Consider the following 21,396-nt stretch of genomic DNA (forward strand, 5'->3'; position numbering starts at 1 on the left):
AATATACTACTAGCAGGACAGTAGATAAAATTATCCTATATAATAAAAGGCCAATATGCAAATTGTCCCCTCGGGTGGGAGTTCAATCAGGGAGTGGGCAGCCAACGGCCCAAGGCCCCACTCCCCCATGGGGCAGGCCCACCAGACCCCACCTGTGCATGAAATCGTGCACCGGGCCTCTAGAAATAGATCATAAAAGCATAAAATAATGTTTCTGGGCAGAGCACAGTTGGATACCCTCAATTCCTTGTAACACTGAAGTAAAACGCAAAAGAAACTCCCTAGCACTACTTAATAGTCTATATGAGAAACCTAGCCTTAAGACCTGGTTTTATATTGCCTCTGTATAAAACTATCTTCAGTTTTAAGTGTTTATTCACAAAAACACTTTTGATTCTTGGGGATATTGTTATCTTCTCTGTTGACATCCACATAATGTATGTTTTTTCCTCTCTGGGCTGTGTTTCATGCCAGATAAACCTCCAAAACAAAATGGGAGAGCACCAGCCACAAATAACCCTCTTCTGATCTCCCCTCAGGTTACCCCTTGGCTTTGTTTTATCGGCATTACCTTTTCTACAAGGACAGCTACCTCATCCATCTCTTCCACACCTTTACAGGCCTCTCCATTGCTTACTTTAACTTTGGTGAGTAAACTGGGCTGGCAGTGGGGCTGCAATTAGACAGGATCTGGGAAAGAACAGATTTGAACAAAACTTCCTGGAGAGAATTTGATGGATAGGAAAGTTATAATCCTGTGCTTGCAAAGAGAGGATTTGTATGGACAAGAAAATAGCTTAAGTTCTCCTTATATGGACAGTCCTCTCACAGATAAAACATTTGAGAGTGGTTACCCTTGCCAGACCCCATCAACAGAGGGGCCAAAGCTTCTCTGCTATGCCTATAACTGGATGACAAGCAACCCCTCAGGAGCAACCTTAAGTTCAAACATTCAGAAATACAGTAGCTGCCTGACAGGCCCTTCTATTTATAGTCCCTTCCTCCAGAACATGAAGTAATTTTGACAAAAATATCCTAATACCAAAATAGTTTTTTCTTTATGTATCTCTTTGTGTTTGAAGTCTCAGGATGTGTAGGAATGAAACACACACACACACACGTTAAAATTTGCTCTCTTCTGCACTAGGAAACCAGATGTACCACTCCCTGCTATGTGTCATCCTTCAGTTCCTCATTCTGCGACTAATGGGCCGCACTGTAACTGCTGTTCTCACTACCTTTTGTTTCCAGATGGTAAGCATCTTTCCCTTGGCAGCTCAGGTCACAGCTGAGGATTGGGGAGAAGTCAGAGACTGTGGTGTAGAAAAACCAGTGAACTGGAAAACAATCCAATTTCTGATTGTTTTCTCCCAATAACACTTACCAGTATGACTTTATGTAAGTCACTGTACACAAGCCCAGGTGTTTCATCTGCAGGTGGCAGTGGTAATACTTTTCCTGCCTCAAGGAAGAGGTGACAGCTAATCCTTTGAATAGGACTGTGATTAAGGTTCTGACCAGGATTGGCCCAGCTATCAAGAGGGGAGTCACGTAGAAAATCAACTTAGAATGAGCTACAGAACCTAAGCATCTAAATTCTCAATTCGCCTTAATTTTGCTGAGAAACCTTGAAGCAAGTCTCTTTCCCTTTACAGTTTCAGTGTCTCCATTTATAGGAACTTTTTTAAAAATATGTATATTTTATTGATTTTTTTACAGAGAGGAAGGGAGAGGGAGAGTCAGAAACATCGATGAGAGAAACATCAATCAGCTGCCTCCCGCACACCCCCTCACTGGGGATGTGCCCGCAACCAAGGTACATGCCCTTGACCAGAATCGAACCTGGGACCCTTGAGTCCGAAGGCTGACGCTCTACCCACTGAGCCAAACCAGTTCGGGCTATAGGAACTTGTTAAGGCCTTTAATGACAAGACCAGGAGAAAGAAAAAATGAAAGGATACAGTGGATTTCAGAGTAGAGAGAAAATAAATCATAGCAATAATAGAATAAATACTTCCCCTCTCCTAGGCCTACCTTCTTGCCGGATATTATTTAACAGCCACTGGCAACTATGATATCAAGTGGACAATGCCTCATTGTGTTCTGACCTTGAAACTGATTGGTAAGTGATGGGTTACACCTCCCCATCTGACCATAAACTTACTGTGTTCTCCCCCACACTCCTGCTACCCTCAGTCCACAGGTCACACCCCCAATGTCCTTTCCCTCTACCCACACCTTCTCTCTCTGCTCAGGTTTGGCTGTTGACTACTTTGATGGAGGGAAGGATCAGGTAAGCACTACTCCTCCACAGAGAGATTAAGGAAGTTAAACCAAAGGGAAGGAGAAAGGCTATTCTTACCAAAAGACTGAACCCAAATGCCAGGGGCAGAGCCCCACCTCATCCCCAGCCTGTGTGATCTCCGTTTCAAATAGCACTGAGCAAGGATCAACAAACCTAATTTACGTGGATCCAGCTCTTGCACAAAGTCCAGAGATCAATGCCAGCAAGGCATTTGGAAATCAGCAGCAGTCAACTGTTGCTACACACACTCTTTTCCACGGGAAGCAACTACTTTTCTCCATATCATCCCCTCAGAGATGGCTACTTGAAGAACCAGTTCAGAGGGTCAAAAGGGTGGGAACACACAAACCGGCTCTTACAGATATCGATTCAAGGCCATCCTGAACCATTCCTTCTCTTCTCGGCATAGAATTCCTTGTCCTCTGAGCAACAGAAATATGCCATACGAGGTATCCCTTCCCTGCTGGAAGTTGCTGGTTTCTCCTACTTCTATGGAGCCTTCTTGGTAGGGCCCCAGTTCTCAATGAACCACTACATGAAGCTGGTGCACAGAAAGCTGACTGACAAGCCAGGGGAGATACCAAGCAGGTAAATGCCCCTCCTGGTCAAGACCTCTGTAGAGTAGGTGTCTCACCCACTATAAAGCCACTTCTGAAGTGACTTTCCTGCGGACCAGCCCTAGCTGCATTCTCCACATGGCCCTGGCTCCCGGGCTCATGCCACACAGGCCCTGGACTGTGGTAACGGGCACTCTGCACCTGCTCACTGCAGGCAGTGGGCCCTTTTCAGCCAGCCATTCTGACCCTGTGGCACAAACATAAAATTTACTTTTATGTAGCAGGATTTTGCCTGAACCAGTCATGTCCCCGCCTTTAAAATTCATTTTCTCATTTTAAAAAACTAATTGTAGTATACTTAAATATATTGGGCAGTGGAGCTACTCATCCCATCCCAGATGGGATAGCTCCCCTCTGTGACTTAAAAGGAGTGGCCTCTGCGCATTGTGACCCTCACCTGTTCCTTTCAGCACCATACCTGCTCTCAAGCGCCTGAGTCTGGGCCTCATCTACCTGGTGGGCTACGTTTTCCTCAGTCCCCACATCACAGAAAACTATCTCCTCACCGAAGACTATGAAGTGAGTGGCTACTAAAGCAGCAGCAGTATGACTGCATCCGAGATAGAAAATGGACAGGCCAGGATCCCTGTAGATAGCCAAGTGGGAAACACCATCGACGAATGCATGTTGGTTTTGCTCTAGATCTGTGAGAGTTGGTGTCAGTGCCAGCCAGGCCGGGACACGTTCATCAGCCAGCATTGAACGACCGTCGCGGGCACAGGGCTGTGCCAGGTGTACTTTCGGCACCCTTACCTTCCCCAGGAGCAGCTCTTAGCTTGCTATATGACAGCCCAGCATAGCCGCTTCTGGTCCTCTCCAGCTTGTTTCTTCTCTTGATAGATTGGGGGCTTCTAGGGAATTCAAAATCCAAGGGAGGGGGAAGTGCCGGCTTTTGCTCCTGCCCTGAAAGGTTTGCAACCGTTCCCTACCCACTCTAGGTCGGTTGACTCCTTAAGTTAACATTGAACATGAATTCATAAAAGTCCCTCAACACTTAGTGTCCCAAGTGCTTCAGAAGAAGAGTTAAGGACAATGCTGTTACTGCAACTCTCCAAGGGAAAGGAGGTGAATGGATATTCACTGGGCTCCCTGCTCATCCTCTTAGCCGATTATAGAGGCAGACTGTCAGATGGACAAGAAGTAGTCAGTCACAAGAGTGGAAAGGAAGGGAAATTTGCCCAGCCTAACGCACATGTTCATTCTTCTCTCAAGAACCGCCTTTTCTGGTTCCGCTGCATGTACATGCTGATCTGGGGCAAGTTTGTGCTGTACAAATACGTCACCTGTTGGCTGGTCACAGTAAGTAGAAAAGATGAAATAGGGCATAGACAGGCTGTGGGGGACGTGGGGAGAGTGGCAAGAACCCTGAGTTGGTCCTTCCCTCAGGAAGGAGTATGCATTTTGACGGGGCTGGGCTTCAATGACTTTGATGAAAATGGAAAGGCAAAGTGGGATGCCTGCGCTAACATGAAGGTGTGGCTCTTTGAAACAACCCCCCGTTTCACCGGCACCATCGCCTCTTTCAACATCAACACCAATGCCTGGGTGGCCCGGTAAGCAGGGGAAGGGAGGTCTGGACCTGAACTTTCCCAGATTGGAGGGCAGAAATGGACTTGTCACTTCTGTCTTTTCCCACTTTGGGTAGAACTTCCAGTCATTCTCACACATACCCTTACACACTTGTGTCTCCACTCCTACCCCCCAACATTTCTGTCATTATTTGAAAAACGAAAGCAAAATGTCTAAGTGCCTTGAGTCCTGGGTTTAACCCCAGTTCAGCCACTGGTTTTTATGTTCTCCATTGCTCTGTTTACAAAGTCTCTGTTTATTTGCCCCATCACTAGAGGGTAAGCAGCACGAGTAGAAAACTGGTCTGCCCTGTTCACTGCAAGTCAACATCAGGCACTAGTCATTTAAGTAGTTTGCCAAAGTTCACCCAGCTAAGCCTTAGGTCTATTTTCTGTCTCTAACCTGAGTGGACTTCACTGCCTTTTGTCTCTAAAGCTAATCAGGCAGCACTGCTTCCCTTGCCCCACGTGGGCCCAAGTAGGAGCTAGCCACCACCACTGCACTCCTCAGGAAGCTGAGAACCCAGAGGTGGATAGTGGGAGTGCAAGAACTAGTCTGCAGCTCATCCTTACCCATCCTTTATTCTAGTTATTTCTTCAAACGACTCAAGTTCCTTGGAAATAAAGTACTCTCCCAGGGTCTCTCATTGCTATTCTTGGCCCTTTGGCATGGCCTACACTCAGGATACCTGATCTGCTTCCAGATGGAATTCCTCATTGTTATCGTGGAAAGGCAGGTAAGCCTTAAGGATGCTGGGTGAAAGGGGACTACAAGAAGAGGCAAGGTCCTGATTACCTCCCCTTCCTCCCCAGGCTGCCAGCCTAATACGAGACAGCCCAACCCTGAGCAACCTGGCTTCCATTACTGTCCTACAACCCTTCTACTATTTGGTGCAGCAGACCATCCACTGGCTCTTCATGGGTTACTCAATGACTGCCTTCTGCCTCTTCACATGGGACAAATGGTTTAAGGTAAGTGAGGGCCTGCTTGCAAGGATGGGAGGGAACCACTGGAACCTCGGTAGTAAGGGATATTATATACCACTAGTGGCCCGGTGCACAAAATTAGTACACATTAAAAGGGAATGAATTAGAGGAAATACTTTAATATTGTTATTTGCCCTTTCTCTATAATAGAAGTGTCAGAGATGAAAGAAAATTAGTAAAATGTATATGAAAATCTCCCTCCTGTCAGAGTCTGGGGCACACCGCGGGACCCAGAGTCAAGTCCCCGCCCACCTGTGCACGACCTAGACCCAGCCAGCCCCACCCCCATCAAGCCCCATTGGGGGGTGGGGCACAGCCTCAGGTCCCCCAGCGCCGGGGTGGAGCGGCCCTGGTGTGACTGCATGATGACTATTTGCATATTAGTTCTTTATTATATAGGATGCCCTCTGGCTAATTTGGTGGCCTGTATCTCTCTCCACAGGTGTATAAATCTGTCTATTTCCTTGGTCACGTCTTCTTCCTGAGCCTATTATTCATACTGCCTTATCTTCACAAAGCAATAGTGCCAAGGAAAGAAAAGTTAAAGAGAATGGAATAATCTATGTCCCTGGTAAGTTAACATCCAGGTTACAGGACAGAGCAATAAACTGGGGGTATGAGGGGTGGGCAGTGTTGGAAATTTGGGGTGAATCTCAAGATAGTCTGGCTTCTAGGAAACACAGTATTGGGCACTAATGTGCCAGGAAGAAGCTAGAAGAGCTGTAGACCAGGAACTAGAAGAAATAACTGATCAGCCTTCCCATCAAATTTCTTCTGCAGGTGGCCTAGAGCAAGACTGGTGCAGAAATAACTTATCTCCCTTTCTACACTCCGCTCCAGAGCACAGAGAACACAGAAGCCAGGGAGTAGAAAGACATGGCACTCCCAGCTGTGCCTCTGCTGACAGCCAAGTCTTCATTTGGGCCAAAGGGGAAACTCTCGTGGGAGGAGTAGAGGGGCCCATGTCTCCCCTCTGGACTCCCCCATGCACGTTGCCTTATCTCTCCCCCTCTAACCAGGAATCTGTTCTGTTTTTCTTCTGCCAATTTACTATGATTGTATATGTGCCGCCGCCACCACTTCCCCCATGGGGGGGTGAGGAGGGGCATAAGGCCCTGCCTGCTCCACTTTTTCTACCTTGGAACTGTACCAGATAAAAATCACTTCTGTTTGTTCAATTTTTCACTGCTAGCATTCCTGGCTGCTTTCTTTCAGACAGTTCTCCATGCTTGCCATTGCTGCAATAATCAGGGCTATCTCCTTGAGAGCACAGTAATCGCAGAAGTTGGAGCTAAAGCCCACCTGCAAAGCCCGGAACCAAGCTGCAAACACTGTAACCTCACACCTTTCCCTGAGTCTGAGGAGAACGAACAGTTTACACCTTTAAAGACTAAGTTTAGGAATCCCCAAATACAACCAGGTTTGCAAGAACAGTGTTTATAAGATAAACAAATAGCAAATGTACATTCAGCCTTGGCTTCCACTAACCCCAATCTTGGTTCAGGAAGGTCATCATCCAACAGGGAGTTAGAAGAGTCAAAGGATGCAATGTCAACAGTCTCTGTTTAGAGCAACGTCCTACTGTCAAATGACCCTCCATACTTCCTCAAAGGCTGTGGTAAGTTTTGCGCAGGTTAGAGCAGCAGAAAGGGGGTAGTTGCTGATGGACACCATCTTCTCTGTATACCCCACATTGAGCTGAGGAGAGAACAGTTCTGTCAGCCAACTCTAACACTGTAATAGGTTCAGTCCTTCTTTAGGGCAGGAAAATTGGGCTGAGCTCTTATTTCACTGTGTTAATATCAAATTTGTACGAAGGATGAAGACAGTCCTAGTTTTGACTATTACAAATATGCCAGCAGTCCTCAAAATATATGTCCTGGGGCAGGTTAGGGAACCCACACTTGTCTTTCAGCTCTGTGTTTACCCTCTACTTCCCATCTGATGAGGACAAGGATCATCAAAATGCTAACTGCTCTTGGAATTCTGTACTAAGCTATGAAGAGTCTAAGAATTGAACCTAGACCTTACCTTGCCATGGGCAAAGGCCCCCACCACAAAAACAATAGGGTCGCTGCTAGGGACCAACTCTCGCACATCACTGACGACTGGGATGGAAAAAGAAGTGCCAATTTTCATACATCCAACTGGGAAGTGATCTGACACTGGATTTTTAATTACCTAAAGTAAAAGAGAAAAATGAGCCCCAGAAAGGTTCTCAGAACCCTACCTCCAACCAGTAGGTGTCAATACCTCACCTTCAAGAGCTTCTGGGGGCCATCAGCTGCTCGAACACTGAGTTTGTGTAAAAGCTGAACTAGGGCGAAAAGAAAAGTGTTCAGAACTCGGTGGAGACCACATTTCTGCCCGTATTCTAACCAGAAAAACCCATAGTAAGATGGGCCTTATAGCTATACTGTACCCCTACAATGTTATGAGCAAGCAGTTGTCAAGCACATGACGAGTTGTGTACTGATAGGTTCGCTCTTCCTTTTTTACTCAGCCAGGAACCCATGTAGGCTTTACCCCTACACATGGAAAGTAATGAGGAGTCCTTGTTCTAGGATCAAGCATGTTCCCTCTTCCCGTCTTCACTCCTAAAATTTAAGTCCTAAAGATCTCACCCATGAGGCCACAAAAGCGGTCAAAGGTTCTGGGAATTCGAGTCTGGGGGTTCACTTCAATCAGCACATTCTTCTGTGTATGGATATAAACCTGCAGCAAGCCAGCTCGGTTCAGGGGACTGTCCATCAGCATCAGTAAACTCTGAGGGAGGCAAACACCAAGGCACAGTCAAGACTGCAGAGAAGTAGCACGCAGCTGCCTCACCTTCCATATAAAGGCTCAAGGGGTTGTGAGCTCTGTCCCTGGAGTTACCTGGTGAGCTATGTCTGGTCTCACTTCCCCCGGGTCCCGTCCATTCTTCAACAGCATAGACTTGTGCTTGTCACAGTTTAGTAGTTCATATGTCTTCCCTGCCTGCAGAGGGAACATGACAGAACGTAAGCTGCTTTTACTTAGCCCAGTGGTTCTCAAAGTGTGCTCCCCAAAGAGCAGCAGCAGCATCTGGAAACGTGTTACTCTAGTCAAATTCTCACGTTCACCCTAGATTTCCTAAACCAGAATCTATGGGGGTGGGGCCCAGCAAGTCTTCAGGGGTTCACTGTGTGGCCACATTTACCCTCTCCTCCTTTCCTTCACTCCTCCTTCCATACCTGATCGTAGAGGGAAAAGGGAAGAAGGCACAACCTGTGATTTCAGATGATTTAAACTGGATTTAATTTAAAAACCTGTGGCTATTAGGCAAAGCTGGTGAGGGATTCTGGAACCAGGTGGAGTAAGGTTAATGAAAAAGGCTGAAAGCTTATCACAGTAGCACCGATTGTGATAAACTGGGCAAAATATATATGGTCATTACCCTGTTTGCTTATAACAACCATGTACTAAGTGAAGAGTTGCACATCTGAACTAGAAGTGTGAAAATTCTAATGATGAAGGAGGTCGTTTGATCAAGAAATACTTCTGTAAAAAGTAAAACAAATAAGAGGTTTTAGGATGGGTGAGCAAAGGTAAATGTAAAAAAAGAAAATTATGCTGAAAAAGTGGGAACTGAAACACTGAAGAGCAGTGATTACATATGAAACTGCTTTGTAAATTGCAGAATCCTCAAGTATCCATCAGGAAGAAATAACTCTGGAATAATAGGAGTATGAGAATGACTGAGGAATATTGTATACTAGAAAATATAACAAGTAGGAGTTGGATAATAAAGATCTGTCTGGATCCATCTGTAGCAGCAAGAAGAAATAATTGTAAATTGAATTTGGAGTCCTAAGGAGCATTAAGATAAAAAACATACCATTAAGTACAAATACAGGTTCTGAAAGGCTAAGCTTTTATGTATCAATAGAACATTTGTATATCTGATAACATCTTAAGATATACAACCCCAAAAAGTGGGTGAAGAGGCACATGAACCTTGAAATTAAATGAATAACTGAAATAATGTCACAAAGTAAGCATAGAGAAAGAACAAAGGCCAGGAACTAAGACCCTGGGACACTTAGTTATAGAAGAAAACCTCTTGAATAAAAGAATCTAGTTTTAACCCATTAGTAAGTTATAAGGAGGGTTTTTAATGAAATAAGGATAGAAAATATCAGAGTACTTCAAATGTAATACTGGTGATGGTTTATGAAACCTTTGACTTTCAATTGTAGTATGTGGTTAAGCTTGAAAACCAATAATTAGAATAATCAGAATGAATACCATGTGTATTCACTTTCTATAATAGGTATTGGAGATATAAAAGTTTTTTAAATATATTTTATTGACTTTTTACAGAGAGGAGGAGAGAGGAATAGAGAGTTAGAAACATCAATGGGAGAGAAACATTGATCAGTTGCCTCCTGCACACCTCCTACTGGGGATGTGCCTGCAACCAAGGTACATGCCCTTGACCGGAATCGAACCTGGGACCCTTCAGTCTGCAGGCCGACGCTCTATCCACTGAGCCAAACCGGTTAGAGCGATATAAGAATTTTTAAACCCTTCTCTGCCCTCAGAGAGAGCCTTCTAGTAGAAGAGACAAATATTCATGGCTACATGAATATTTAACTCAAATTGGGATAAACATTATGAAGAAAAAGTAAATGGTTCATTAAAGGGTCCTATATAATCAATAGCTAATATGCTAATTAGACCGAGCAGCAGAACAACCGTCAGGACGACCTTCCAGACAAAGCCGGGGCTGAAGGGCCAAGCCCCTTGCATGAATTTTGGGCATCAGGCCTATAGTTATAAAGGCCTATAGTTATAACAGAAGAACCTGATTTATACCAGGGAGTCATTTCTATGAGGAAGTAACATTTAACCTAGTAATTGAAGAATGAGCAGCATAATAGGATCAATAATTGTTAAGTGAATGAACATTAGGAAGGAATTAATGAAGCAGAGAGCTGAGTAAAAGGAGCTTCCATTTAGAGAACCTTATACGCAACATCTTTAAGGTACGAGAGAACTTCATGCCTTCAAAGAGCTTAAAGTAGGCCAGTGAGGCTGGAGTATAAAGAATAAATGCAGAGAGCAGGCCTAGAAGAGACTGGCAGAAGCAAGAGTTACCTGCACAAGGAAGGCATGAGGTAACAGCACCGGGAATTTCAACCATCTATGAATTCTGTCACCCTTGGAGTACCATTAATGACAACCTAAATTCTTCCAGAGCATACTATAAGAATTTTAATTTGGCCATGACCTTTACAACTACTTTAATCGGTAACTTGGAATCAGTAACAACAATAGCTAATTCCAAGTGACAGACATTATTCTGAACCCCTTATACATATTAAATCCTTTAATCTTCCCAATAACCCAGCCAGGTAGGGACTACTATCATCCCCAAGGGACACAGGAAGAAATGGAGTGGTTAAGTGACATTCAGAATTAATAGTCTGGAAAGATAGTAGGCGATTAAGTGAGGAATAAATATAAGAACCTATTTAGGTTAGAAATAGCAATTACAGAAGAAATTCCCATTTTAATAAGTTGGGGAAGGAGGGTAGATTGCAAGCCTAATAAAGTGCCATAGTGGTTGAGGAACATGAAAAAGAATCACACCGTAGATTACTATGGAAACACACTACTTTTAAAGCACTTTCATTGCATTCTCCCTGAAAAGTATTAACTGAGGACAAATCTTTCTCAACATCACACACGTAAAATAAGTACAAGAATCAAGATTAAAGTCCAGTCTGACTTCCAAACCAGTGCTATTTCTTCTGGGCCTACTCATTGAACAAATTTAGCTCTCGGCGGTGAGAGAAACAAGAAAGTCAGAGGGAATAAGAGCACGAACAATTTTAAGACATAGAATTGCTGCGTTATTCAGAAAAAAGAGCCGAAGGCTGGGTAAAAAGTGTTTCGAAGTGGGTAGTGACAGTAAACACCTTTTATAAAACACGAAGTCCCTACGAATAAAAGTACGGGCCGACTAAACTACAGTAACCACGTTTGGAAACTCCCCTCCCTTTAGATGAGTTTATACCTCAGAATGAATCCTGGTAAACCAATTGGAAGCAAGGACGTGACGGCCGGGTTGGGATTCAATAAGGGAAGACCACGAGCACAGCCAACCCAGGACGTTAAACCGAAAGACAGTCAACTAGGCCACTCTTCCTCCAACAGCGTATTTCGCCTTCCTCTGCTTTCTCTCTCTACTTGAAGCCCCTCACCCTCATCCCGTGGGGTCCCATTCTATCGCTATGCTAGTTCTCCACTTTCCTGGCCCCTATTACCTTGACTGTCTCCAGACTGGCCCCTTCCAGCACCACAATCAGCCTACGGCCTCCCATCTTGCTTCCCGCCCCAAGTCGGGGCCGCTTGGGCGCCACAACATCCCAGTCCTGTTCCTGGTCCCCATCGCGACGCTCACGAGGTTGGAATCCACCACTGGGTGCAGCCATCTTGCACCCCGACCGGAAGTTGTGTCGATATCCTTAGAGCCTCGCGCTCCTCCTAATCGCAAACTTCCTTCCGGCTACCATTTTAAAAGCAGACGCTCGGAAATGGCGAGGGCTTGCCGCCTGGCGCTACCGCAGTCTCCCTGGGAAGGCAGGGTTTCCGGGAGGGGCGGGACTTCCCGATGCGCACTTCCGGTGCGCCAGGTTCGGGTTCCCCCGTGGGCGGGGGGGGAGGGTTTAGAAGAAAGCGCACTTCCGGTGCCCTTTCTCCTGCGAGCACCTGGGCCACGGACCCTCGTGTGAAGGGTGCGGTTTCTAAACTGGAGTGGGGTAGAGGCGGGCCGGCACCCACTCCTGACCTTTGGTGCCGCCGGTCTCCGGGTCGGACATGGCCCAGAACTTGAAGGACTTGGCGGGGCGGCTGCCCTCCGGGCCCCGTGGCATGGGCACGGCGCTGAAGCTGTTGCTCGGGGCCGGCGCCGTGGCTTACGGGGTCCGCGAGTCCGTGTTCACTGGTGAGCCACCTCCGCCCGCTCCCCGGACTCCTCCCCTCCGAGACCCTCCCCGCCTCAGCCCCTCGCCCCACCAGGGGCCAGCACGTACCTGGCCTGATCCCCACCCCTCTCCCCACAGTGGAAGGCGGGCAGAGAGCCATCTTCTTTAATCGGATCGGTGGCGTGCAACAGGACACCATCCTCGCCGAGGGCCTCCACTTCAGGTAATGGCGAGCAGAGCGGATTGACCCTGACCCTTCACCCTTGAACGCCAACCCACCAGTGGCTGTAGTAAGACTTGCAACAGGATTCAGCTGCACTCTTTCCCTTCCTGACTCCATCTCCCAGCAGCACATAAATGTTGTTCTCCGAAGGAAGAGGAGAAGTCCTCCTAGCCTGTGTTCATTTAGTGGAGGGGCAGGCCAAGAAGCACGTGGTGAGGGAAAACTAGGCAAAACTAGACACTGCAGTCTCCTGATACCTCTCTCTGTTCCCTCTCCTCCAGGATCCCCTGGTTCCAATATCCCATCATCTATGACATTCGGGCCAGGCCACGAAAAATTTCCTCCCCCACAGGCTCTAAAGGTAGGTTTGGACACTGGGAAGCCTGGCAAGAGCCCCGAAGGGAAGATGGTGGTGTCACAGCTCTTGGCCCTCGGTTTGGCACAGCTGCAACACAGCTGGAGTAAAAGTACCTGCTTCTGGGGTTAAAGCAGTACATTCTGGACACACTGTGCGTTTGCACAGTTTAATTCACTGTTCCTACCCCCTAACGTAAATTCAGTGAGAGCACTGTTTGTCCTTCTTCACTCCTAGATGAAAGCCTTGTTTTAAAGCTTTTTGTTGTTGCTGTTCTTTTAGCTGCTTGACTTAATGATATCCACTGGTATGCCCTGGCCTGGGGAAACTTGGTCCCACTCTTCACTGGTTCCTCCTAGACCAGTGGTTCTCAACCTTTCTAAGCCGTGACCCTTGAATACCGTTCCTCATGTTGTGGTGACCCCCGACCATAAAACTATTTCCATTGCTACTTCATAACTGTAATTTTGCTACTGTTAATGAATCGTAATGTAAATATCTGTGTTTTCCGATGGTCTTAGGCTCTACAGCAGCGGTTCTCAACCTGTGGGTCACGACGCACAGGTTGAGAACCGCTAGCAGGGTCGCCTAAGACCTTTGGAAAACAGATATTTACATTACGTTTCATTAACAGTAGCAACGAAAATAATTTTATGGTTGTGGGTCACCACAACATGAGGAACTGTATTAAAGGATCGCAGCATTAAAAAGATTGAGAACCACTGTCCTAGACATACCCCTCGTCACACACACACATACACACACACATACACACACACACACACACACACAGAGGCATGTTCACACTGAGGCAAGTAGCTCACATGTAATAAACTTATTTGTACTGTTTTTAGTGCCGGTCACTTAACATTCATTCCCTAAACCCTAGGTCCTGGGAATAAAGGATTCATAAAACACAGTCCTCGTCCTTAAGCCCTGATGGTCTAGTAAAGAAGACAGGTGATTATTGTAGAGCCTACCATAGAGGTTGCAAACAGTACAGTGGCAAAGAGAGAAGAGGAGAGGTTACCCTTATTAGTGGAGGGGTTGTGGATAGAAGACCTAACATCCAGGTTACAAAGGATGCACTTGGCCTGTGCCAAGTCACATCTTGTCGGCCTGATTCCTCTCCTCCCTGCAGGGGAGTTGCAGGCTGCACGATATAACATGGAGGAGACAGTGTTTGGGGAAGGGTGCTTGGCTAAGGGGCCAGATGAGGCCCCATGGCCTTGACCAGCCACTGCTGACCTCACTCTTAGACCTGCAGATGGTGAACATCTCCCTGCGAGTGCTGTCTCGACCCAATGCCCTGGAGCTTCCCAGCATGTATCAGCGCCTAGGGCTAGACTACGAGGAGCGAGTGTTGCCGTCCATTGTCAACGAGGTTCTCAAGAGCGTGGTGGCCAAGTTCAATGCCTCACAGCTGATCACCCAGCGAGCCCAGGTTGGACCCAGCTCCCATCACCATCTGCATGGTGTCAGCATTTTCCTCCTAGACCCAGGGCACTGGGTATTAGGAAAGGCGGGTTATTAGAAAAAAGTTGGGACCCCAGGTCCATTTCTACCTAAAAGCGGCACTAATGGCCACTGTGGGGAACAAGGAGAGCCAAGACTAGAACTCAGTAGGTAATAAGGAAGGGTTGGTGAGTTTTCTGCCTTTTTCAGATCTGATATTCAGATGATCACAGCAACCCCCCTTCCTTTCAGTTCTCCAGTCCCCTTGAAAGACCTTTCCCTTCCCCTCCTCACCCTGACCCCCAGGTGTCCCTGCTGATCCGAAGGGAGTTGACCGAGAGGGCCAAGGACTTCAGCCTCATCCTGGATGATGTAGCCATCACGGAGCTGAGCTTTAGCCGAGAGTACACAGCTGCTGTAGAAGCCAAACAAGTGGGTGAGTTACCAGAGGAGTGGGTCAAGGGTTTCTGAAAATGCAGAAGGGGAGGGGCCATGGGGTTTCTGACACTCACATCTGTGACCTCTTGACTCCCACCACAGCGCAGCAGGAGGCCCAGCGGGCCCAGTTCTTAGTGGAAAAGGCAAAGCAGGAACAGCGGCAGAAGATCGTGCAGGCCGAGGGTGAAGCTGAGGCCGCCAAGATGATATCCTTCTGCTGGAGAGATCTCAGCTCACCCCTGGGGCACATTGCTTTCCCGTCCTCCCTTGTCCTCCCTCAGGGGCTGGCTGATGAAACTAAGGCGAATGCGATTCCGTGCTCTCTGTGGGGGGTGGAGGTTTCAAATGGGATCTGAAATCTTAGTGGGGTACCTGAGCTTGGCTCCTCACTGTAAAGCAGATCAATAGCACTGCTGGCCTTGCCTCCATTTCTGCTGCTGCCTCTAGTTCCTGGCAGCTGCCGACGGGGGGGGCCCACGGTGAGGACCAAAGTAAGACTAGGCACGAGCCACCTGAGCGCAACCTTGGATCTGACAGCCCAGAGGAGGGCTGGAGTGACGGGAGTAGAAAGGATGGGGCCAGAGAATGAGACCTGGCCTTGTATGAACCCTTAACCCCTCCCTGCTCACCTTGGAGAAGCACTGGGCAAGAACCCAGGCTACATCAAGCTACGGAAGATCCGGGCGGCCCAGAACATCTCCAAGACGGTGAGTGCAAGAGCCTAGTATCCCTCAGGGCTTCCTGGAGACACTGAAGTGTGGTAGTTCGAATCGTGCTCGTTCAGGTTTCTACTCAAACTGTCCCATCATCAAAAACAATTTCTCCAGCCCTGGCCAGTTCTGCTCAATGGTTGGAGCGTCAGCCTGTGGACCAAAGGGTCACCCTGTACCTCGATGCCCGGTCAAGGGCATATACCTCAGTTGCAGGTTCTCCAACCGCATTAGGGGCACATGCGGGCAGGAGGCAACCAATCCATGTATCTCTCACATCAGATGTTTCTCTCCCCCTGCTCCCTTCCACTCTCTGGAAATCAATGGGGAAAATATCCTTGGATGAGGATTAAAACACACCATTCCTCTGGGTCCCTTGACCTTCTGCTCATGCCTCTATTATGATACTAGCATAATCACAGTTGCTTGCTGCTCTGGGTCTGTGTGTGAGAACAGAAACCACGTCTCATCATTGTGGAATCCCTGTTCCTAACTCACATAATGTCCATCGGTGGTTATTGAATGCAAGGATAGGAATTGAGGCCTTTGCTTAATACAAGCATTTGTCCTGTTTCCTGCCCGGTAGATCGCCACATCACAGAATCGTATCTATCTCACTGCTGACAACCTTGTGCTGAACCTGCAGGACGAAAGTTTCACCCGGTGAGAGATGTGTCCTACACAGTGGGGTGTCACAAAGAACATGGGGTCTAAGTCTAGTCTCTTGGGCTCCGGGGCCTGTTACTAGCTTATTCGTGTGACTTTGAAAGACACCATTCCTCTGAACCAGAAGATAGAAAGTGTTGGTGACTTGAATCTCATATGATTGATTTTATGAGAATAGCGTTATTCATTGAAAAGCATTTTCTCCCTGGCCAGTGTGGCTCGGTTGGAGCTTTGTCCCGTACACCAAAAGGTGGCAGGTTTGATCCCTGGTCAGGGTACATGTGGGAGGCAGCTGATCGATGTTTTTCTCCTTTCCTCTCAAATCATTTTTTTTTTTAAGGCACTTTAATTGTCAAGTTTTGTCTACTGACAAGTAGTGGAAGATGGTATTTAGTATCCTTACTCAGGAACCCTAAAATTGCTGCTCTGGGCATGGAAGGGTGCTAGGAAAGGAGCGGTGAGAGATGGCAGTGCCGAGAGGACTAGTCTTCCTTTCCGGAGCCTGAGATCCCTGGCTTCCAACCCTTTTTCTCTTGGGAGCACAGGAGGGTTTAGCACTAGTTGAGGCCTGAACTAAAAATCACCTCTGCATTTTTCTTCTCTTTTTGTGATTCCTGTTCATCTGGTGACCTGGTGTCCACAGGGGAAGGTAAGTTGATGATGCATCCTTGTTTCCATGGGGTCTTGCAGCTCATCTAGTACCTGCCTTCTCCCCACCACCTACCCTTTCTCACACCCCCTTAACCACTGAGCAGATGGGACAGGAGGAAGGAGGGTGGTTCCTGTGACCTTGAAGGGAGAGGTCATGGTGCTGTTCCTCTCACGTTTATGTCTCCTTCGTCCATCTCCTTTCCACAGTGACAGCCTCCTCAAGACTAAGAAATGAGCCTGCTGACCAAGAACTCCACCCCCAGAGAAGTGGATCTGTTTCTGCCCTGGTGTTTGAGGAGCCAACTTGGGGTCCAGCACACCCCACCCTGCCCCCAGTATCATGTGATGGTCCCCTCTGTATCTGTCCTCCCAGCCCTTTGTCAGGGGAATGACTTTCCTCCCTGTGTTGGCAGGGGTTGTTGGGACAGTGTGTGATTTCTCAGTGATTTCCTGCAGTGTTGGCTCCTCTCTCAAGGTTGGGAGGCAATAACCACCATCCCAGGAATTCTCAATAAATTTTTATTACTTAAGCAGAAGTCAAGGCTCCACGTGCCTCACTGGGTTGGGGGGGAGTAAGCCTGCGCATTCTCACATAGCACTCCTGCGTCTTCCTTTGTCTGCCGGCAGGGGGCGCACAGGCTCTGGTCAGGGCAGTTCAGGACTAGACGGCCTGGGCCCTGCTCACCCTGGAAGTCCCAGAGTCAGAAAATAGGACCCAAGCTGGAAACCAGGCCCAGCTGCACTTCCTACCCCACCCCCCTCCATTTCTACCACATCACCCCATTTATTTACCAACATCTACATTTTTTTTTAAGATGAGCAGCTGTGGCTTTGCTGAGCTAGACCAAAAATATGATGACCCCAACAAGAGCTGCTTCCTTGGTAACAAGGGTTCCACGCAGCTGTAGGGGAGACCACTCGTGCCTATCAGGGGCTTATGTGCTCAAAGACCGTGGGCCCTAGCTGGTTTGGCTCAGTGGGTAGAGCACAGGCCTGCAGACTCAGGGTCCGGGGTTCGATTCTGGTCAGAGGCACGTACCTGGGTTGCAGGCTCCTCCCTAGTCGGGGCACATGCATGAGACAACCAATCGTGTTTCTCACATCGATATTTCTGTCTCTCCCTCTCCCACTCTCTAAAAATCAATGGAAAAATATCCTCAGGTGAGGATAAGAAAAAACGGCCCCATGGGTCGTGTTTCCTGCTGTGAGCTACTCCCTCTGCCAATTTCACAATCACCAGGTGTGAGGAACCTATGTGAAACGGCTCTGCCTGCGGAGGTGAGTTCACTCCCACAGCTCCAGGCCCCCAACGGAACAATCCCTACATGATGGGCCTCATCTTCCCAACACAGGGCTCCCGGAATCTCAACCACCAGAGAAATTAAGCTACTGCTGTGCCTGGTGCCATACAGTCCAACCCCCATCCCTGTCCCTGTAGGGAGACAGCACTGGGGGCAAAAGCATGTGCAGGAATTACAAAGCCTGGTAGGGGAGGAGGTGAGTCTTGCAGGGTGAGGGACGGGGCTCATCTTCAGCTTCTTAGATTCTTTTAAGCAGGAGATTGATTTTCCCTGCTCTGCAGGTTGAATGTCATGCAAGAAGCAGGGAGGGAAGCCGACGTGGCAGCCCACGCCTCCGGAGCTGGAAGCCTAAGATGAGATCGACAGACAAGAAAGGGTGGAGTAACCTGAATCGGTCCGCCACGAGTCCCCTCTACACTTTATTTCCTTCGTGCTTCCGAGGCGGGAAGAGCGTGGAGGTGCCTGGAGAGCAGGCGTGTTTTCAAGTTCTGGGGCAGCCATTTTGTCTCCTCCCCATTGTTCCCCTTTTCTTAATGACTTACACCCCCATCCAGAGGGGTAAAGGTCAAAGGTTGGTCAGGAGGCCTCCAAGGTCTTCAGGGCTCCCTGAAGGTCACTGCCGAGGGAACCAGCCCGGGGGCCATCTTTACCAGACAGTGTTAGGAGCTTCGAGATTAGACCATCCAACACTGTACTGGAAGATGGGCCCAGAGCCGGCGACACGCAGCTCCAGGCTAGAGCTGACCAGTTGCTACAGGGACCCTGGCCGCAGGCCAGGTGAGGTCTCTTGAGAGCACATGAGCCAATCCCAAGCTCCTGGTGGGCTGCGGGTTCTGGATCCACCAGATGACAAATCACTCCGGGTTGGGGGAGGGGCTCAGAACCATTGTGTCCAGTGGGCAACTCGCCAACCAAGAGCCACTTTGTTGGCAGCACCCTCCACTCCAAATGAAGGGGACTCCAGGGTGTGGGGGGAGAGTCAGCAGTGGGGGGCTGCAGCCTGCCGGGACCTGAGGTAAAGGATGGTCGCTGACACAGGGACGGGGGCCTCCATCATTACCCGGCAGTATTAGAGACTCCCAACCAGCACCCAAACACTGCTGGGTAAGACGGGGGCCCCCACCCAGCCGGCCCACCTCCCGGTCAGGCAGTCCGAGGCCCAGGCTCCCTCTGGAGAGGCTGCAGAACCCTAGCTCCCTTCCCCCCACCACCACCCGCGTCCCTGGGGACACTTCCGGGTGAGCCCTGCAGCCTGCCACCAGCTCCACCCTGAACTGTGGATCCACTGCGGCCCAGGCAAAGCTTCAGCAGCCCCCCGCCCACCTGTCTTCGGCCTCCGAGCCCCTTCCCCCCACCCCGCCCCCCACATAGCCTGTCCCTGTCCCCACAGACCAATCCATGGCCTTCCTGGGCCCTCTGCAGCCCCCAGCTCAGCCCCAGGGCTCCTCTCCCAGGGCCTTTACCTGTCACCAGGCCACCTGACCCCCAGAGAGTGAGTGCTGAGGAGGGGAAGGGGAGTCAGGCCCAGGATTCAACCGCCGCCCTGGCCTCCACTCTTCCTTCTTCCTTCTCCACCGGCAGGCAGCGCAGGCTCCTCACCTGGGCCCCGCCTGCCGCCCCTGCGTACAGGTGTGTCCTCCTGCCATAGGCTGCCCCCCCACTGCCTTAACCCCTTGCCTCCCAGCGCCAGCCCTAGGAGCCTCCTCTGAGTTCCGCCGCCCCACTAACCCTCCCACCCTTTTCTATCTGTGTCTGCTCTCCTACCAGCCACCGCTGCCCCCAGGCCTAGACCAGGCAGACTGGTCTGTCTCCAGAGGGGGAAAGGGAGGGGCTTTGGGGCCCCTTTGCCTACCTCCTTAGGCTCTCTCCTCAGCTACTCCTGCTCCAACTACCTTCTTCCTCTGAGGCCTCCGACCCACCCCATGGGCAGACCTGGAGGGCCGGAGATCCCTGAGGTCAGCCACGGGTTTGCTTGGTAGGGGTGGGTTGTGCCCAGGCCCGCTGCCCCACCTGTGCTGGGCATCCCTGCCTGTGGAGGGCAGACAGGTCTCAGCATGGCGTCTCCCTGTCCTCAGCCCTAGTGTTGGGGTACCCGCCTCTGCTGAGAGGCCCAAGCTGGCCACGAGCATCAGTTCTGACCTAGACAATTACAGGACTGAGCTGCTCTCCTTCAGCCCTCACCAGCTCAGCCCCTGCAGTCGTCCTTCAGGGAGGAGGGACTGGGGACGCTCGGCTCCAGGACCCACCTCGCTGCCCTGGGTCCAAGTCCCAGCCCATGGGCAGGTAGCCCACAGGCGGTTAGAGGGTGTGGGGCCTACCTTTCCTTTGTGCAGCTGTAGCCAGAGAAAGAAAGGGCGTTGCTGGGAGAGGGGCCCTGAGGCCCACAGGTGCACAGGTGATGGCCCCACCCCCACCCCCTGGAGAGCATTAGCTCCAGGGAGCTATTGTGTTGCCCAATCTGATCCCTCTCACCGGCCCCCCCTCTCTCGCTCCCTCCCTCCAGCCTTTGTTTTGTTTGCATCCTTCTGTACTTCCCATTTGTCTGTGGGCTGTCTCTGGGTCTGTCGCCCCTACCACCCTCCTAAGTTCCACAAGGACAGGAGCTGTCTTGTTCATCATCGCACCCCCAGCACGACTCCCGTGCCGGCGGCAATGGGGACACTCAAAAAAGGAAGTATACGCCGAATGAAGGACTGTGGAGCCAACATTCGCATCAGGACCGTGCCTACTCCTGAGCCTGCCCAGCAGGGGGGACTCTCACAGGCTTAACGCCCCAGGAGTTAAGATAAAGCCATAAGGGAAAGGAAGAGAGGACAAAAATAAAATGAATCAGGAGCACAAGGGCAACAGCGGCCCATGGGAGGGAGGAACAGGGGCACGGGGAGCCCAGAGAGGGGAGGGGAAACCAGGGCGGTCCTGCTCCTGAGCTTCCCGGCCTCTATGTATTTTCTTAGCTCTTGGACCTCCAAGTCAGCACCAGGAGTGTGTGGTTGCCACCCCACCCCCCGTCAGGTGACTTCAGCTGCATCTCCAGGTGTGTGGGTTCTGGGACGACGTGACAGCCTGAGTTAAGAATCTTAGCTTCACTGCTCAATAGTGACCTTGAGCAAGTTATTAATCGATCTGTGCCTCAGTTTCCCCCACTGTAAAATGGGAATGATAGATAC

The 21,396-nt window shown here is 49.5% G+C and overlaps 3 protein-coding genes and 3 non-coding genes across 10 annotated transcripts in view; 3 read left to right on the forward strand and 3 right to left on the reverse strand.

Annotated features, from left to right (window-relative positions):
* LPCAT3 (lysophosphatidylcholine acyltransferase 3) overlaps positions 1-6,662 on the forward strand; it is a 38,418-nt gene extending 31,756 nt beyond the window's left edge. For 2 of the 4 annotated variants that reach the window (XM_008144879.3, XM_054719328.1), the window contains exons 2-13: positions 540-647; positions 1,148-1,254; positions 2,029-2,122; positions 2,256-2,293; positions 2,715-2,893; positions 3,333-3,441; positions 4,135-4,221; positions 4,309-4,475; positions 5,080-5,227; positions 5,304-5,462; positions 5,920-6,048; positions 6,258-6,662. In XM_008144879.3, the coding sequence (XP_008143101.1) occupies positions 540-647; positions 1,148-1,254; positions 2,029-2,122; positions 2,256-2,293; positions 2,715-2,893; positions 3,333-3,441; positions 4,135-4,221; positions 4,309-4,475; positions 5,080-5,227; positions 5,304-5,462; positions 5,920-6,036 (1,313 nt within the window). In that variant the 3' untranslated portion in view covers positions 6,037-6,048; positions 6,258-6,662. Of the gene's footprint in view, positions 1-539; positions 648-1,147; positions 1,255-2,028; positions 2,123-2,255; positions 2,294-2,714; positions 2,894-3,332; positions 3,442-4,134; positions 4,222-4,308; positions 4,476-5,079; positions 5,228-5,303; positions 5,463-5,919; positions 6,049-6,257 lie in introns of those variants that run through there. The other 2 variants (XM_054719327.1, XM_028150423.2) reach the window with 2 other exon arrangements.
* Positions 6,663-6,898: 236 nt separating this feature from the next.
* On the reverse strand, positions 6,899-12,082 carry EMG1 (EMG1 N1-specific pseudouridine methyltransferase). Of its 2 annotated transcripts, XM_008144878.3 has the most exons (6): positions 11,771-12,081; positions 8,355-8,456; positions 8,102-8,243; positions 7,736-7,794; positions 7,509-7,658; positions 6,899-7,175 (listed from the first exon to the last, which is right to left on the reverse strand). In XM_008144878.3, exons 1-6 carry the CDS (start codon positions 11,936-11,938, stop codon positions 7,062-7,064), a joined length of 735 nt encoding a protein of 244 aa, XP_008143100.2. In that variant the 5' UTR covers positions 11,939-12,081; the 3' UTR covers positions 6,899-7,061. The 2 variants fall into 2 exon arrangements, with proteins under 2 accessions (XP_008143100.2, XP_028006226.2); XM_028150425.2 differs by lacking the exon at positions 7,509-7,658 and having other exon boundaries at positions 11,771-12,082.
* Positions 12,083-12,165: 83 nt separating this feature from the next.
* Positions 12,166-17,464, forward strand: PHB2 (prohibitin 2). Its single transcript, XM_054719329.1, has 8 exons — positions 12,166-12,450; positions 12,569-12,653; positions 12,935-13,014; positions 14,268-14,452; positions 14,770-14,899; positions 15,004-15,107; positions 15,531-15,608; positions 16,198-17,464. Exons 1-8 carry the CDS (start codon positions 12,324-12,326, stop codon positions 16,276-16,278), a joined length of 870 nt encoding a protein of 289 aa, XP_054575304.1. The 5' UTR covers positions 12,166-12,323; the 3' UTR covers positions 16,279-17,464.
* LOC114232731 (small nucleolar RNA U89) lies at positions 15,186-15,437 on the forward strand. Its single transcript, XR_003618819.2, has one exon. It is a non-coding gene; the product is annotated as a small nucleolar RNA U89 (small nucleolar RNA).
* Positions 17,465-18,858: 1,394 nt separating the features above from the next.
* Positions 18,859-18,943, reverse strand: MIR141 (microRNA mir-141). The gene has a single exon (NR_129170.2). It is a non-coding gene; the product is annotated as a microRNA mir-141 (primary transcript).
* A 325-nt stretch (positions 18,944-19,268) lies between these two features.
* On the reverse strand, positions 19,269-19,351 carry MIR200C (microRNA mir-200c). The gene has a single exon (NR_129169.2). It is a non-coding gene; the product is annotated as a microRNA mir-200c (primary transcript).
* Between the last annotated feature and the right edge of the window lie 2,045 nt (positions 19,352-21,396).

The sequence above is a fragment of the Eptesicus fuscus genome, chromosome 7 (genome assembly GCF_027574615.1).
Source record: "Eptesicus fuscus isolate TK198812 chromosome 7, DD_ASM_mEF_20220401, whole genome shotgun sequence".
Classification (NCBI taxonomy): Eukaryota; Metazoa; Chordata; class Mammalia; order Chiroptera; family Vespertilionidae; genus Eptesicus; species Eptesicus fuscus.